The following is a 17,054-nucleotide window of genomic DNA, read 5'->3' as shown; positions in this document are numbered from 1 at the left end:
AGGGGGAAGGCCGGGCTGCCGGGGCCTGGCTGCGCTCGGCGGCGCCCGGGCTGCGCGGGGCCGGAACCTTCGGGCGCCGCGCTGGAGCGCGGGGGGACGCGCCGTGCTGCAGCGCCGCGGTGCGCGGCCGGCCATGGAGGCGCTGGGGCTCGGCGCGCTCACCCCGGAGCAGGCGGCGGCCCCGGTCAACACGGTGGAGGTCAGCGGGGCGAGGGGCAAGGGCCGGGAGCGCCTCGGGCTCTCCTGGAGTGTGGCCGGGCTGAGCCGAGCTGGGGTGGGGTGGAAGGAGTCTTCTGCCGGCGCACACGTGGAGTCCCCCCTGCCCGTGATGCGCCGCTCGGTGTGTGTGTGTGTTTGTGTGTGTTTATCTGTGTGTGTGTGTTTGTTTGTGTGTGTGCGTGTGTGTGTTTCTCTGTGTGTGTGTGTGTTAGTGTGTGTTTATCTGTGTGTGTGGGCTGGGGGCTGTGTGCTCCGAGCGCCCCTGGGCAGCCGCCCGTGGAGCCGGGCTCGGCCTCCTGAGGCGCCGTCCCGGCCGCAGTGCCCGTCCCCGTCCCGGCCGCAGTGCCCCCCGGGCGGTCCGGCCCTCGCAGCCCGTGTCCTCTCCCCCCGGCACGGCCCGCTGCCCCGTGCCCCTGCCAGCCTGGCCTTGCAGGATTTACTCAAGATTAAAATCGTTAGGTTCTTCCTTAGGTCATCAGTTTGATTGCGTTACTGTTTAACAGATTAACCCCCCTTTTTTAGACGTAACATTTAAATGATAAAAACCTGAAATCAGCCACTCTTCAGCTTTGCAGTCTGTGAACGCTGCTGCACATAAACCACGAAGGACCAGTATTAAAAGCCACCGTACTGCATGTGTTTCTTTTTACTTCACTGGCTTTGCCATGGTTGGATGTTAAATTGGGATCACAAGCAAGATTAGTAGATTAACAAACAGCAGCAGTGGAGGCTGAAAGCCAAGAGCACCATCAGCATTTCTGTGGATAGAAGAAAACAAACAACTTTCGACAGGTTTTTTTGGTTATTAATTTTGTAGTATTTTTAAATGGTAGTAGATGGAGAAGCATACAAGGGCTGGGAGCACTCTTCCTAAATAAAAAGATTTTGTCTCCAGCCAAAGATATATGCAAGTTTTTTGCACTGCCATGGTGGGAGAAATGGGACTGACATAAAGAGATGTTCCCTGTGCTCATCAAAGATTAGAAATAGGGGAAAGTTTGTAGGAACCTTGATATACTTAGCACTTGCAGTACTTTTGCTAAATCTGTGTAGGATTTAGAGTCCTGATAAGTGTTACAGAGACAAAATACATGCAGGTTCTTGCATGTATTTTGTAAAGTAAAAGTTGTAGGAAATCTTCCCTTTCTAGGAATGTAATTTACAGTGTTAACAGAACATATCCAAAAAAATGTTCGTTGATCTTAAATGAGGACATGGTGTTAAGGAATTGTCTCAGAAAAATATTTTTTCATATAAGCTGCTCTTAGGAAAGGCAGTGTGCCTTTGCATCCTGAGAAAATACTGCATGTATGGTTTACTGAGATGCTCCAGGTAATTTTAATCTATCTCTGTTGGCTTTAGACAGTTGTTTTTTGCTTTTTGGGTTTTTTTCTAAATGGATCTGATTTAAAATAATGTTACTGTTCAAAAAACAATAATAACAATAAAACATGCAGACAAAAAGCTCAGGCATGTTAGATATTTGGCTACTCCTTGAAATGATGTTTCAAACTGTTTTGTTTTCAGGAAAAATGGAGACTTCTTCCAGCATTTCTAAAGGTTAGTGCTACGCACTCATTTCATGGTGTGAATATTTAATCTCCTTTCTAAATTTACATTCCCTTCTTCTGGCTTTTACTGTTTCCCAGAATACCTGTTCTCACTCCTGTGGATTTTGCCTTTTGTTTTAGTTCCTTGCAGTTATCAATAGACTTGTTCCATAGACTGTCTTCTTGATTAATTTACAGATTATTTCATGGAGACATCCTCCTAGAGGTTTGCATTTTGTTGTGGTTATTCTCAATCCATTCTGTATGTATGTAATGTTTCCAGATTATTTTCCTGTTTTACTGGCTCTCGGAGACCTTATCCATGCTCTTTATATGACAGCTCCAGTGTAAGCTTGGAAACGTAGTGGAGAACCAGAGTGAGCAACCAGCCACTTCTCATAAGTTTGTCAGCTGAAAGAATTTAGCACAGTTACCAAAACCAGTCATAAATGCTTATCTCTTAATTTCTGTCTTGTGTGATTAACGTTACTGAAGCTGATTTTATTTGCTGCGTGCATTATTTTTCAGGTGAAAGGACTGGTGAAGCAGCACATAGACTCATTCAACTATTTCATCAATGTCGAGGTAGGCTCTCCTGGGCTGGGGGAAAGTGGCTCGTAGCACTCAGAAAAGGCCATGGATCCATTCTGTTCTTTTTCTCCTCCAGATAAAGAAAATCATGAAGGCCAATGAAAAAGTCACAAGTGATGCTGACCCAATGTGGTACCTGAAGTAAGCATGAGATGATTTCCATATCAGTAGCAGCATGAGTAATATCTCATGGGTTTGTTATCAGCTGTAAAGTGTTTGTAGGCATAAATCAAGAGGGCGTTTTCTGTGACTTATCTCTTACTTTATGCAATGAAAGATGGGAAGATTTAAAGGTTTACTGCACATGCAGGCTAAACTTTTATTATTTGACCACAACTCAAATACAATGAGTTACTTTGAGAAGAACGATTGCTCATTATTAATCAACTTGTGTTTATCACATAATTTCATTTTTCAGTGTATGTAAAATTTTGCTTTCTTCAGGTTGCCTGAAAAATATTTGCCTCATTGCTTATTTTGAAATTGTATTACAGGTACCTCAATATCTATGTGGGTACTCCAGATGTGGAAGAAAGCTTCAATGTGACACGACCTGTATCACCTCATGAGGTATTAATGTTTGCATCTATCTTGTTGAGATTTTTTTTTTTATCTTGAGAATGTCTGGGATAATAGCTGCATGTAATTTTGAGTATGTGAGTGTTACCTTAGGTAGTGCATTGCATTCCACCATCACTGTAAAAAGCTTCAGAACTTAAACATAATTGAATAAAGCTTTTTAATTTTTTTTTAATTGTTGAGATTTTTTTGCTGTATTCAGTGTTTTGTGTTAGCTGAATATATGTATTGAAAAGTACTTCTCTTGCTTCATCTTACGGCTCTCCTCATGACAGAGCTGAAGTCCTCATGCCATAGTGTAGGGTTCTTTGATATTCTTATTTACTTATTTTTAATATTAGCCTTGCTACTGTCTGCACCATAGGTCACTTCAGTCTCTGTTTCCTTTCCAGTCTTTGGGAACTTGTATCTGAATTTTTTGCTCATATTTTTAATGTCTGATTCAGAAAGCAAACATGGAAATTTTAAGCAGAAACAGATGGAAACTGTTAAAATTATAAGAAGCTGCAGAAGAACATTATCCTTCTGGAGGGTGTATTTAATTTCATTGCAGTGCTGTAGGCATGTAGGTTAACAATTGGATTGTGTATTTCTGGAATAAAGATGTATGTTGGAGGACATCCTGCTGTGACTGAAATCAGAGTCTCTTGGTTTTGACCAACAGGATACAAGGTAGTTTCTATAGGTATGAGAAAGCCATAAGCTAACATAAGCTTTGAACTTTTTAGGATTTCTTTCATGTATCTAGAGCCATCCAGTTCTCTTCAATACACAGTATTTCTCTCCTGCTACTGTGCTTTGAGATTTATACCACTGCAACAGAGGTAGTGACCATTTCTTTTTGGTCTCTGGAGGGGGAACTGAGCTTGGAATTTGCACTTATTTACCTGCATGCAGCCTGTTGTCAACCTCATAACTCAGTTAATGCATCTGATGCTTTTTTCCTTGCTGTATCCACTTGATACTTGAAATGTGTTTTTTGTCATCCAATCTAGACTATAATGAAATACATTCTGTGCTTTGGAGAAATCAGCTGTGCTGCTTGGGCATGGCCACTTTCTGTCTCAAGTGGCCTGACTCAAATCTCATTTGGTTTGATGGAAAGCTTTAAAATAAAGCCAATAACTCAGCCAGGTGTAATACATGATAGTTGCTGCATCTCAAAAATGTATAGCTAATGTTCAGTCAGTAGATGTGAGCATGCACAAAATGCAACAGGAAACATTTCTTTCATATTAATTAAATTGCATGCAAAAAAATTGTTTGTGTCCAACAACTCATATTCAAGAATTCAGGTATTAATATGCTTTCTTACTGTATAGCTAAAGTGACTGTATATACAGAAGAAGGCAAAATAAATGCTTATAGAGCATATTGACCTTGAGTTTAGAGTGAGATACTCTTGTATCTCATATATTCTCATTGATGCTTAATGCTAGTGCATAATTTCCTTTTATTTTCAGTATGCTGTATACAAACGGAGGCCACAGTTGTTTTGTTAAATAGGATGGTGCTCAGGTCAAGCCTGGGTGCCTTAAAATAAAAAAAAGCATTAGATAGTTAGGAGTCTGCTGTTATATTTCTCTATTGAAAGCTCATAAAATTCCTTCCCAAAACCACCTAAAATCATTAGATTTTTGTGAGGGTCTGAGTGTGTATCAAGTCATGCTTGTTTTTTACTTCCAGGTGTCTATAGTAAGAAGTTACCTCAAGGAAGGTGATACAAAAATACACATGCTGGAATATTACACTGTAATTTGTATTTTGTATCTGTGACCTGTGTTAAAAAAGCACACACAGAGAATCCCAAGGCATTTTTCCCTCAAGTAGTACTAAAGAGGCTGTCGAACTTTCTTTTTGCTCCAGTCTTTATGTGAGTTTCATGATCTATTAATACAGATGGATATAAAGTAATTAGGATATGGAAATATTCTCAGTTACTTTTAAATTGGAGGTAGTTGCTGGGAGCAGAATGGTACCTAGTTTCCTGCAAGGCATGGCTTGAAAGCTGCTGGTGTATATCAGTATTTTATTACTGGAGAAGAGGTTTACTGTGTAGTATGGAGGGAGGAGAAGCATCCAGTTTGGAATGATTCTTGAAGGCCTGTTTTTCCCTAGAGCTGCATCTTCAATACACAGCATCATCTTAATTGCCTTTTGTTAGTACATAATCAACAGACTGAAAGACTGCAGAATATAAATGTGCAAGTCTGGCTGCTGTTGAACCTGTAATCCTGGAGCTGAAAGGTAAAGCATGCTCAGTGAGGTCATGAATGACCTGCTGTGAGTTATTCTGTTGTGTTCAGCAGATGCAATCAGGCCTGTCTTGCATGAAGAGACGCAATACCTTAAGGGCTGGCAGCATCTTAGAGGGAGGCTGGGGAGAGCAGACCAGAAAGATTGGATTAGAAATGATTGAGCCTTGAGGTATCTAATGCCCTAGATATGTTTATTCTGCTTCTCTTGGTCCCCAAGGAATTTGCAGACAAATTCTGGGAATCTTTGCAGGAAGTGATTCTGTAGTGGGCCTTCTGTAAGTCATCATTAGAAATGTACCATACAGTGAGGTTTGCTCATTCTAATAAGGTAATGGTGTCTCTCTCAATCTTGTGCCTTTCCATTTTGTCAAACTTTATATGGCAGCACAAGTCTTCAGCTGTTGGGAGTCCACATACAGAAATGTCCCTGAACTGAGCACTGCTCAGACACACTGTGGTCTTTGTTCCAGCTCTGCTGATTAGACCTGTTGGTTTGATTAGACCTGTTGGTTTAATTAGACCTCTTGGTTTAATTAGAGAGTTTAGAAGTTAAGCTCTGCAGTGCTGTCTTCTGAAGGCACAGATCTGCTGGCTACTTTTGAAAATCAGAGCAATTGTATTTGGATTTTCTTGGATTTTGTTTTAAACAAAAACAAAACGGAGAGTTTGTCAGGTTCATTCAGCATTCTCCAGGTATCAAGAAGATCTTGCTGAAGCTTTGCTTTGCTTGATTTCTTTGTGAGGACTTACAGGACAGGGCAAATAGAGGCTGTTTTAAGAGAGATTCTTGAGCTTGAAGTCAGCACCTGACCTGTTGTGTGCCTTTTGTCCTTCCAGTGCCGCCTGAGGGACATGACCTATTCGGCACCGATTACCGTGGATATTGAATACACCCGAGGCAGCCAGAGGATCATCCGCAATGCCTTACCCATTGGCAGGTGAGACACCGTGTGCTGGGCTGCTGCTAGCACTGTTCCTTTGGTGCCATGCTGGGAAGTGTTTTTACTGCAAAACAGATGTAGGCCAAACTTGCTTCCTTGTTAAAAGAAACCATGAGCAGGTAAATCTCCATAAACAGCTGCACAGGATTTTTAGGGTCTAAAATCTTGTTTTCCAAAAGCCTCTGATAATTTCTCCTTCCAGAGAAGGATGGATATAAGAGTGAATGTTGTCTTTGATTCTGTTGATATAAAACCACAGAGGAAAATGCATGCCTGGAGCTGCAAGCTGCATTATTGTGAAATGAAATCAGGCATGTTTGCTTTGTAGCTAAATTGCTCAATCTTTCATATATAGTATGTAGAGTAGTATCTGTGGAAGGTGAATGATAAAACCAGTTGAGCAAACATTAGTTCTGCTGCACAAGTTAAGCTTTCATTTAAAATTGCTTAAATTACGTTACTAGACTGGCTTTAGGGGCATACATGCAAAAAGTTTTTTGCTGTTAAAAACTGTTAATATCCAGTAATTATTTCCATGGGAAAGAATTTTGCTCATCTATCCCTAGGACTATACTCGTTTCCTTTGGCCAATGCTCCTGCTTGACATGCAGTTTGGACTGGGACAGATGTTTCACTGGAGTTTTCAGTAGTGGCATTTGAATATTCCATTTTACATTATGCCAGGTGCTTCCTGTTTCTGATATAAACAACCAATGCATTAAGCTTATATTGTGTGTGACAGATTTTGCTTGTCATATGAAGCTTCTTTTCTCTAGGAAACACTTTCTCAGTGAAGTAAAGTGACAAGATGGCTGTTTTTACTCTGCAGAAGTACAGAATTTGAGTTCATCAGTTTACTTTTAAGATATAAGAATATGAAAACATAAAAGAAATTAAGAAATTAAAGAAGAAATTAAAATAATTTATGGGATTTGAATACAAGAAGTATAGCCTAATCTTGTTTTTTATTAAAGTAAATTTGAATAAAAAATCTCAGAGGTTGAAAATATTTGTTTAGTAGAACTCACGAATAATTTTTGTCAACATGTGTTTTAGAAAACACTTGGAACACAGTTCTTACAAAGGCTGTCCACCAAGGAGTGAAATTCTGTAAGCTGGATCAAAAGTCAGCTTTTTTTGTAGAAGAGGCTAAAGGGCATGGAGATCTTTTGGTAGATGTAGTGGTATTGAAAAATACAGCTTTCTCTTCAGAAGTAAACTGTGCTCTCTTTCCAAAGTTTTAATGAAAAATCTGGGAGTGAAAAGGCACATTATGAAGCTGACTATGAAAGTACACTTTTCAATAATAACTGCAAAATCATTGTGGGTTAGTTGTTGAATAAGCCATATTTAAAGTGGGCATTCCATGATTTATCATGGGGTGATAGAGCAGTTCAGGTTGAAAGAGTATGATCTCCTTCTCAGCCTCTAGTACAGGCACCTGCTCAAAATGGGTCAGCTCTGTGATCAAACCAGGCTGCTCAGTGCTTCATCCTGTCAGGTCCTCAAGACCTCCATGAATGCAGACTGCCCAACTTCCCTGTGCAGCTTTTGTACTGTTTGACTGCCCTCATGGTGAAGAGGTTTTGCCTCACATGCAGTCTGTGAAACTTTGGTTTCTCTTTTATTTACTTCCCTAAGCATTGAATTTCTTAAAAATTCTTGGAATATCTTTCCACCACATGTTGCTTCACAAAATGCTTGCTTGCAGGCTTCACTTCTAGGACACTAGGAAAATCAGAGTTACTACTGGGGAAACTTCATGCTTATGAATTAGAGGCACTATCTCTCTGCAGCCAGAAGGTGTCATTCCTGTGTGGGAAATGAGATATGAACTAACTTGGTCTTAGAAAAAGTGGTAACAGTGGATATGCAGTGGCATGTTCTCTGCAGACTGTTTAGGGGACCAAGAGTCTTTGCACTAATTGTCATTGGATTTGGTGACCCTGCTTGTCACAATGTCTGAGTAGCTGCATAACAATTAAATAGGAAGTCTGTGGTTTCTGCTTGCAGGTGTCCAGTTTCAGGTCTCTTTTCAATTACATGTTCAATGAAATGAGGTGAATTTAAATGAAAATTCATTACAGCATGCATGAGTTCTGATTACCTTAAATGTGTATCTCCAGTTTGTTCAGCCTGGTTTTTGTTCTGAATTTGACTATTCATATTTTTCTGTGTGAGTCTGAAGTAAAATTGTAACTGGTTTTCTTGCAGAATGCCTATAATGCTGCGTAGCTCCAATTGTGTACTTACTGGGAAAACTCCAGCAGAATTTGCCAAACTAAATGAGTGTCCATTAGATCCAGGTATGTTTTCACTCATGTTCTTATTTTTCCCCATCTGTGCTTTGAGTTTTAAATTCTTTTTCAGCAAAGAAATATCCCTTTGGTATCTTTTCTGCCACCATTAAGTCTTTGTGAAAACTTCTCAAGTGTCTGCTTGCAGCTAAAAGAAGGTGTCAGGGTTTTGGTTGAGAACATGAATGGTTGCTATTTGCAAACAAAGTTTTCAACGCCAAAAAGCAACACACCAAAATTTTGAATATTTAATTTTGAATTTTGTGTATAGTGTTCTACAGTGATGTGCTGTGGGAGGAAAAAGATGGAGTTCATTCATTGAAAATTAAACAGATTAGGAAACAGTGGAGTATGGTGTCCTCCAGAATGGGAACTCTCCTTTGTCATTGCCTTTTTTAAAGCAAGAATAAAGTATTACATGGTATTATTTAATATCTAGAGAGGAGTTGGAAGGTTATAACAAACGACTTCTTTGGTTTTTGTCTGTCAAGTTTGTTCATTACTCTTAAGGGAGAGTTTACTCTCCCATTGTGTACTTATGGTTTACTTTCTAATAATTTATATTCAAAGGCATATTGGAGGAGGCAGGTAAGGTGCGAGGGTACTGACATGCAAAATATTTTTTTCTATTAACTAGGTGGCTATTTCATTGTTAAAGGTGTTGAGAAAGTCATTCTTATTCAAGAGCAGTTATCCAAAAACAGAATCATTGTTGAAGCTGACAGAAAAGGCACAGTTGGCGCTTCTGTTACCAGGTATGGTAAATTCCTACCGTTACATAAAGGAGCGAAACCCAAAGCTTTAGAACTTCATTGTTGTAGTTGAAATAGCTGTGGAGGATTCTTCCTGGTATAGTTGAACCAGAAAAAGCTGTAGATATTCAATACTCCTGTCTTTCTGCTGTCATTTTGTATACTATAACTTCCATCGCTAAGCACTATAGTATTCCTACAAAAATCAGTGAGAGTTGCTCATGTGTTTCAGGATTAATCTCAGATTAGGAAAAGCAAGTTCTGATTTTTACTGTAACAAAGTGCACTTTGTAACTGATGGTGTTTGGTCTCAGTTTGCAGCAAGTAACATGAAGTTACTGCATTGGAAATTGGATGTAACCTTTTGTCTGCCTCTCTACATAAAAATGGCATAAAAATTTTTGAAGGCGAGGGCAGCTGAGGATGAAACAAATATTTTTGTACAACACAAATTACTAAAAATAGCAAAGTAATCTAAATTTGGCCTTTCCTCCTTGACCAAGTTTTGTTTCTGTTTTGTTTGGCCTTTGGTTTGTTGGTTTTTGTTTTTTTTTTAAACTGCATTCTGGTCTATTCTATGGTGCTTGTCATTGTTCAGTGTGAGAGCTGTTTTTTCTACTCCAGAGGCCTCCCATCTCTCCCAGATACTCTGCTGTCTCTCAGTAAGTCTGGATGAGGTCAATGGGCCACCAAGTGCTGTTACATCGTTACCACTGTTGCTGCCGTACTTTTTGAGTTTGACCTAGCTGGTTACATCAAAACTGATTAGCAAAGCATGTAAAGATGATTTTGAAAAATACAGACTTCTACTTGCTTAAGTCAAACATTCCAAATTGTCCCCAGCACAGGTGATAATACCCTTGAAGTTACAGGCTGATCCCTGACTGGCTTGATGTAATTTTTAAAAGAGGAAAAAATGGGATTAATTCAGCTGAAAGATTGTTCAAGCTTGCTAAGTTCTATACAAAAGATTCTAGGAGTCTGTGCAAACACTCTGTTGGACATAGTATTATTTCTATTTTAACTTCAGTTCCACTCATGAGAAGAAGAGCAGAACAAATATGGTTGTGAAACAAGGAAGATTTTACCTGAGGCACAACACCCTGTCAGAAGATATTCCCATTGCTATCATATTTAAGGTAACACAGCTGTTTGTTTGGGGAAAAAAAAAGAAAAGGGGAAAAATGCTGTGCTGTAGCTCAAGAGTGAAGATTGACAGCAGCTCTCAAGTTAATATGTACAGAAGGACTTGGCAGGGCTTAGAAACTGCAAGCTTTTTTCCCCTGGGAAGTAATCTTTATTGTACAGCAAGAAGGAGAATAAGTGCTGTATTTTTCTGCAAGGAGAGCATTGCTGGGCCAAGACAAATAAATACCTGCCACCCCCTTACTCTGCCTTATGAGGTGCCTCTGTTGCTGCAGGTCAGAAGCTTTCTGGTTTGTTATGTTACAAGTTGTGTTAAGGGTCATTGTTTCTGGTTTTCTGTCTGTGGAATCAAATGCATGGACTACAGCCAGAAGAGGTGGTGGGTGGACGTGCCCTGTCCAGCTGCTAGAGAGGACAGTAGGGCATGGCCTGGCTTGAGGCTGAGCTGTCCTGCCAGCAGCTGGAGCTCCTTCCTCTCCTGTCCTGCCTTGCTGCTGCCTGTACGCCTACAGCCTGCTACGGGGCGTTTGCAGGAGGAAATCGGGCAGTGTTCTCGAAGGCACAAAAAAGCCTCTTCTTGTGTTCTCTGTAGTGGGTTACAGCCCAGAAGGTTCGGAGGGGTGGTCGCAGGAGATGATGTGCCAGGAGGGGGCAGCACGAGGTCGCAGCATCCGCGCGGGTCGTGCCTGCAGCGCAGTTGTTATTTACAGGTTTGTCCGAATTACTGCTGCACTTGGTGTGCCTTGGTACTAGCAAATAGTTTAATCGTTGGGCTTAGACTTGAGAAGTAAATGGCTGTTACCTCTGATTAAGCAAATCTCTTCAAATAAGAAAAATATCTGTTTTTAGTGTCTGGGGTTAAAGGAGTTTTGAGAAGGTATTTATGGACAGAAATGTATGTAAAAGTACCAGAATTAAGTTCACAACTCTTGTGTTGCAGGAAAGTATTAGTGTGGCTCTTAATCCATTTACTTCAATATCAAACTGCTGGATTCCACCTTACCTTATAGACTTCTATTACATTTTGTCAGCCTGTGCTGGTACAGCTAAATAGCTGCTCACGTAGAGTAACTGTTCTGGGTTGTTGTCTGGGGACATGGTTGTTGGCTTGTTTATCTAAGCAAAATGGTACTGACTATTTTATTACCTTCTGACAACGCTTGCTGCAATTATCCCCCTCTTCTTAAGTATCTTTTATATTTTAGATAATATTCCTTAATTTTTCATTTATTGCAAAAGGGATCACAGTTGTCATAAGCTCTTGGCTGTAATGCTTTTCAATTATTTATATTGATTTAATACAGTATCAAATTAGCTACACCCACTTTAACTATTCTGAATGTTCCATTCCAGCAATTCTCATGAGTGGTCATCTTTTTTACCCTTCCTTTAACGACATGAAATTCAGGGATCTTCTGTCTACTTCTGGTGAGTCTCCAGCTGGAAATGAAAGCAGTCACCAGTCTCCAATTTTCCTTTCTTGGGCATTGCTGTAACATGCAATTGCCTCATTCTATTTAACTACTAGAAGCAAGATTACAAACTCAATATTCCTCAGCTTGGAGAATCCCAAACTTAGGGATGCCTGTCTAACTTCAGGTCTCTCACATGGCAGTATTATACACCGGATATTTGTTGGAAAAGCAAGGAGAATAATTCCTTTATGCCAACACCCAAGCCTTGGGCATGAAGCATGTGTCTTCCTTGTTACTAGTAGCTGTTTTACTTCTTCTGATGTAGAGATTCACATCTGCAAGGGACAAAATTAAGTTATATAGACAATCTAAGGTCTGAAGTTATGACTGCCTTTAAATCCTTAATTTGTACTGAAACAGCTACATGTTTAATTTCTAATTAAAAACTAAAATGAGAAAGCAATGGCAAAAATCTATTGCTCTGCATTTCCTCCCAAACCAGCATCCAGGCTACAACCAAGTTCCACAGACCTCTGTGTTTTGACTAAGAAAACAAATAATAATTGGTAGAGGGCTACCATTCAGTGCATTTGCCATCTAGAGGGGACAGTTTGTCAGGGACTATCTGAGAGACAGTGAGCAATTCTGGATTGTTTTTCTAGTCCCTATAGCTTTAATTGTCCTGACGTATGTGACTTAAGAAGTAGATCAGGTGCAGAAAATCATAGAAGAGAAAGCAAGTATTGCAGATCTATAATCCAAAGTGTATTTAAAGCTACTGCATCTGTAAGGTGGAGGTGTACTAGTATATCCTGTAGACATCTTTGTCAAAAGCAAGGACTGTGAAATAGATAACATTACAAACATCACCAACTGACAGAGCTGAGGCCTAAAATTCTTAGAGCTCCCTAGACTAGAATCTAAGGTCGCCCTTGTGTTTCAGGTATAAAGTCATGGACAGAGCTGCATGCTAGGGAAAGACCTGAACACAGTGTTCTCCATCCTTGCTTTTGGTGAGGAATGAAGCCCAGGCACCTGGGCTGTGGGGAGCTGTGGAAATAGAATAGATATAAACATCCCTTGATCTGGATAGATAGGGACTGGATTGTGTGGGGTCACCCTGAAGGAGGCATCTGCCTTCAATTCATCCTCCTCCATAACTGCAAGACAGAATGACTGTCCTGTTGCTTTTTTTTTCTGCCATCCAGACCTGTAGGGATCCTGGGGATGGGCATGCTCAGACGTTTTACAGCCAGTTTTGCCAAACACATCTAAGTTGTGGCTTTGTGATATTTAGCACATTGACCACAACTAACTGAAATTTGATAGGCTACAAAAGGCATATGCCTGGCACTATTCTAGGGCAGACTTGGGGTATCTGCTCTTTAGATGTGGGGGAGTTAGAGCGTTGTAGCTGTGCTAGCTTAAACAGTTTTCCCTAACCTTTCTTCTGATATGTGACAGAAGCATTTGTGCATTCCCTATATATGGAAATGCAACTTTAATTTTGAAGTAGTGACGTAAGCAGACAATTTTGCCCCTTATGTATGTGTCTGTTGCAGTTTTTAAAGGGCTGTTAATTGCCTTGTAATGGGAAGCAAACACAGCTAATTTGCTTCCTGCTTACTTTATAACACTTCTTCATTAGTTGATATACATATGCGACCACAGGGTTATTTAGGGTATCTTGAGCTGCTTTGCAACTCCAAGAGACCTTTGTTTTAGCTTTGTCAGTTGTGCACATCTCATAGGGCTGTGTGAACTGTGCACAGTGCTCTTTTGAATGTTGGGCTAGGAGGTACACATGCTTTACCTGGGGGGCTTGGACAGTTCCAGGTAGCAGTGGGCATTGGAGGAGGTGTGGAATAGTTGTGTGGTATGTAAGGGTGTTTCTGTCCTGAAAATCATTTGAGTTGGAGGTGAGATGGTGCTGCTGCTTTTGCAGGAAGCTCCCTACATTGGAGGGAGTTAGAGCTGCTCAAAGGTAAGGGCTGTTTTTATTTTGAGTTTGTGATCTCAATTTGGTAGGCCTGAGTGAGTCCTGGGGGCTGAAGTAAGTGAAGGTTGCGTGCTGCATCCAAAGTGGTTAGGGAGGGAAGAGGATTATGAATAACCTACAGGGACTTAAAAGTTGAGTTTTATGACTTGAATCTCTAGATGAACTATCTTTAGTTTATGTGGGAACTGTAAGAAACCACTCTAGGACCTGCGGCAAAAGATTTGAACAGCAAGTTGAGTTTCATTTTTACAAACCTACTTTAGCCTTGGAGCTGTTAAGGTGCAGCTGTAGAGGAACAGCTGGGTGGTGGTCTGACTGGATCTGCAGGATTATGGGTTCCCATGGCTGTTGTTTCATAGCCCGTATCTTTTGAATTATGAAAGCTCCAGACCAATTCTGTCTGTGATGTCAACCTTGAACTTCCCTGACATCTTTTTAATCCAGTCATCTGCCTGTCTCTGTGCTGTAATTTAGCCTGATGGAGTGCAGAACTACATTCTAGGAAAGTGCCATGGAAACGCCTAGACATCATCATTAAGACATGAGCTGGGGGAGGAAGAGCTGGGCTCACACTCTCATCTGTACACGTGTGTGCACACACAAAGGTGGACACACACATGTTTGGGCAGAGGGAAGCTCCCCAGTCCTAGGAGGCAGTTGAGCCCACTTGGATCACTTTCTCCCACTTGAACTCAGGATGATCTGAATGCTTGCTTTGCCTTGTCTCTTTTATGTACATTGACTGCTAGCCTTCAGCTGTGGTCTTCAGCAGCCTGCTCCTGTCTCCTTCCTCATCCTTTCAGTGCCACTGTTAAATTATGCTTTTACAATGTCTCCTTCCCCCCTCCCCCGTAAAATTATCCCTTTGTGACGTCGCCTTCCAATCAAAAAGAAACAAGACATCTTGTCTACTGCTTTGCTTTTATGTTAATTCCCTTTCCTTCAGCTTTGTCCTAGGACTGCGAGTGTTTAAGCGTAGGGCCCATTCCTATATTGCATGTCTTCTGTCTTTCTGTAACACAGGCAACAACCAAGGAATATTTTGTTACTGCCCTAATGATGTTACAGGCCAGTTCTGGAATACTTCTCTTGTATTGGTTTGGTTTTTTAGTTGTTTGTTTGGTTTTTCTTGGAAGGGTAACATCAGGGCCAAATTTGCTGGAAACCAGAATGTTAAGATTACAAATCTGTCTGAAGGCAGCATGGGCCTGCTGCTTGTCCTGTTAGTGTTGCATGTAGGTGGTGTTGTGTATACAACTCCGCTCAGGATGGTTGAGAGTATAAAGGAGAATAAATAGGTTTACTTTTAGGCTGTTGTATTATCACATATTTTTCAGTCATTTGCTTGAGTTTTAGTCATTACTCACAAATTAATTTTGTTAAATTTGCACATATTTAACAACACAACCTATGTTGTTTGCTGACAGATCCTAGCCACTCAGAAATTTAGAATCTCAGGTGATTTTGCTGCTACAAACTCCAGCTAGAAAATCTACGCAGGCATAAAGATCTGTCTTACTCTCATCCTTTTGTTGTAACTCTTGATCACAGGATTCATCCAGGCAGAAGAAATCATCAACCCTCTTTAATTTACTATGGCTTCCAGTTTTTAATGGATGAAAAAAACATAATAAAAAAATCAAATTGACTTTTTCCCCCCAGATTTTATATGACACTTAAGATTTGGTTGCCATCCTAGAATTAACCTGATGGACAGAAATAGGGTGATACCAGCTTGCAGTTGATGTGCTTTAGATAAATGTATTTGTGTTATATTTGCCTAGAATGGTGCAAAAAATTTGTTCTGAAAACTTCTAGACTAAATGCAATAATTGTATGAATCTGATTGTTGTTCCTAAACTAGTTCGCTGGTCAACTGTTAAATCCTAGACACATGGAACCTTACTGTTGTGAAACTTTGATGCTTTTGTAGACTTACCTTTTGAGTCTGGCTTTCAGGTCAGGAGGGAATTTTGTTAACTTCTCTGCTGAGATTTTTTAACTACTGTGTGACCTTATTTAAAAGGGTGAGGAAGTGTAATAATATTTGAAAAACAGAGATCTCAACCACAATAATGTCACACGGCCAACTTCTGGTTCTGAAAAGAGCCTTGAGATCAGAGGGGTAACTGCTTAATGGGATCAAACTAAGATGAAACACTCATACCTGGTGAAGTAACTGGATCTTGAGTTGGCACTCAAGTCTGTCTGAGATGGTGGAATTGTGATCTGGGCTTTGCATTAAAAGAGGAGAGTCCTCACGCTGTTCTGGGTGTGTGATACTTCTGCAGCACTTTTAATTTCTAATAAACCACAAGGTGAGAAGACAGTGTTTGAATTTAAAGGAACTTCAGCCACTTCTTTGTTCAAAAAGAAGGAAATGAAAGGAAAAAGAAGCTGAATGCTTCACAATTAGAGCAACAGTTTTCCAAGGGTATGGTGTTTGCTAGGTGTTAAGCAAAGTGACACTCCATGAAGGCAATAAGAAGGGAAGGTATTTCTGCATTTTTGAGGAAAATACGACTTTTCGGGGTACTGCCAGTTTTTAATGAGAACCAGAATACTAGAGTCTACATAGGCCATTATTTACGATGGTCTTTGTGGCAGGCATTTTGGAGAATAATGTGAATGCAAACGTAACTTCCTCACAGTTCTGAGGAACATATTATAACTCAGCCAGAGGAGGTTTAGTGAGATTATTCCATTTCTTGATATGGCTGAGCTCCAGGCAAATGTGTGAAGGAGGGGAGCTTTAGCACCATCTGGAATCCACAAAAGCCTTCACTGCTGGCTGCCACCTTGAAACACTTACTGATAGAGAGATTTTTCTAAACCTGTTAAGGGCTTTCTTAGTTTATTAAGCTTTTTCCACGGTATAAAGTCTAACAAGGTGTCCATGGATCAGTGAAAGAATAGAATGTCTTTCAAGTGGAATTGTGTAGTGAAGTCATCTTCTAAATGCAGAGAGCTGCAAAGGGATAAACATTTCTCAAATATGATGAGCTACATCACAAATGGAGTTTGCAAAATTACTTGTGGTAAGAGACTGTGAGTACTCCTTTAAGAAATTTCACCTTCCTTTCTTTATTGTAGATTCTGACTTGGCTTTCATTGTTAAACACTTTGGTTTGTTTTTATTCAGTATTTTTTTTTCTTAAGAAAAAAAAAACCCCACAGAATTTAACTCCTGTCAGTGAAGAAAGAAAGAAAACCCCAAAAAGTGTGTGTGTTCCTGCTGCTTATCAAGATTTCCATAGCTGGAATATGTGCTGCCAGTGCCAGATGGCACAGTTTCTTAGAGAAGAAC

General features: G+C 40.3%; 1 protein-coding gene across 2 annotated transcripts in view; it reads left to right on the top strand.

Moving 5' to 3' along the window:
• Positions 1 to 29: 29 nt before the first annotated feature.
• POLR3B (RNA polymerase III subunit B) overlaps positions 30 to 17,054 on the top strand; it is a 70,035-nt gene continuing 53,010 nt past the window's right edge. Inside the window, exons 1-9 of one of the 2 annotated variants that reach the window (XM_064420438.1) lie at positions 30 to 199; positions 1,747 to 1,779; positions 2,298 to 2,354; positions 2,437 to 2,501; positions 2,855 to 2,930; positions 6,035 to 6,135; positions 8,353 to 8,444; positions 9,073 to 9,190; positions 10,218 to 10,326. In XM_064420438.1, the coding sequence (XP_064276508.1) occupies positions 134 to 199; positions 1,747 to 1,779; positions 2,298 to 2,354; positions 2,437 to 2,501; positions 2,855 to 2,930; positions 6,035 to 6,135; positions 8,353 to 8,444; positions 9,073 to 9,190; positions 10,218 to 10,326 (717 nt within the window). In that variant the 5' untranslated portion in view covers positions 30 to 133. Of the gene's footprint in view, positions 200 to 787; positions 1,012 to 1,746; positions 1,780 to 2,297; positions 2,355 to 2,436; positions 2,502 to 2,854; positions 2,931 to 6,034; positions 6,136 to 8,352; positions 8,445 to 9,072; positions 9,191 to 10,217; positions 10,327 to 17,054 lie in introns of those variants that run through there. The other variant, XM_064420439.1, reaches the window with a different exon arrangement.

This window comes from Passer domesticus, chromosome 5 (genome assembly GCF_036417665.1).
Source record: "Passer domesticus isolate bPasDom1 chromosome 5, bPasDom1.hap1, whole genome shotgun sequence".
Taxonomy (NCBI): Eukaryota; Metazoa; Chordata; class Aves; order Passeriformes; family Passeridae; genus Passer; species Passer domesticus.
This window is presented reverse-complemented; position numbering and strand designations above follow the sequence as displayed.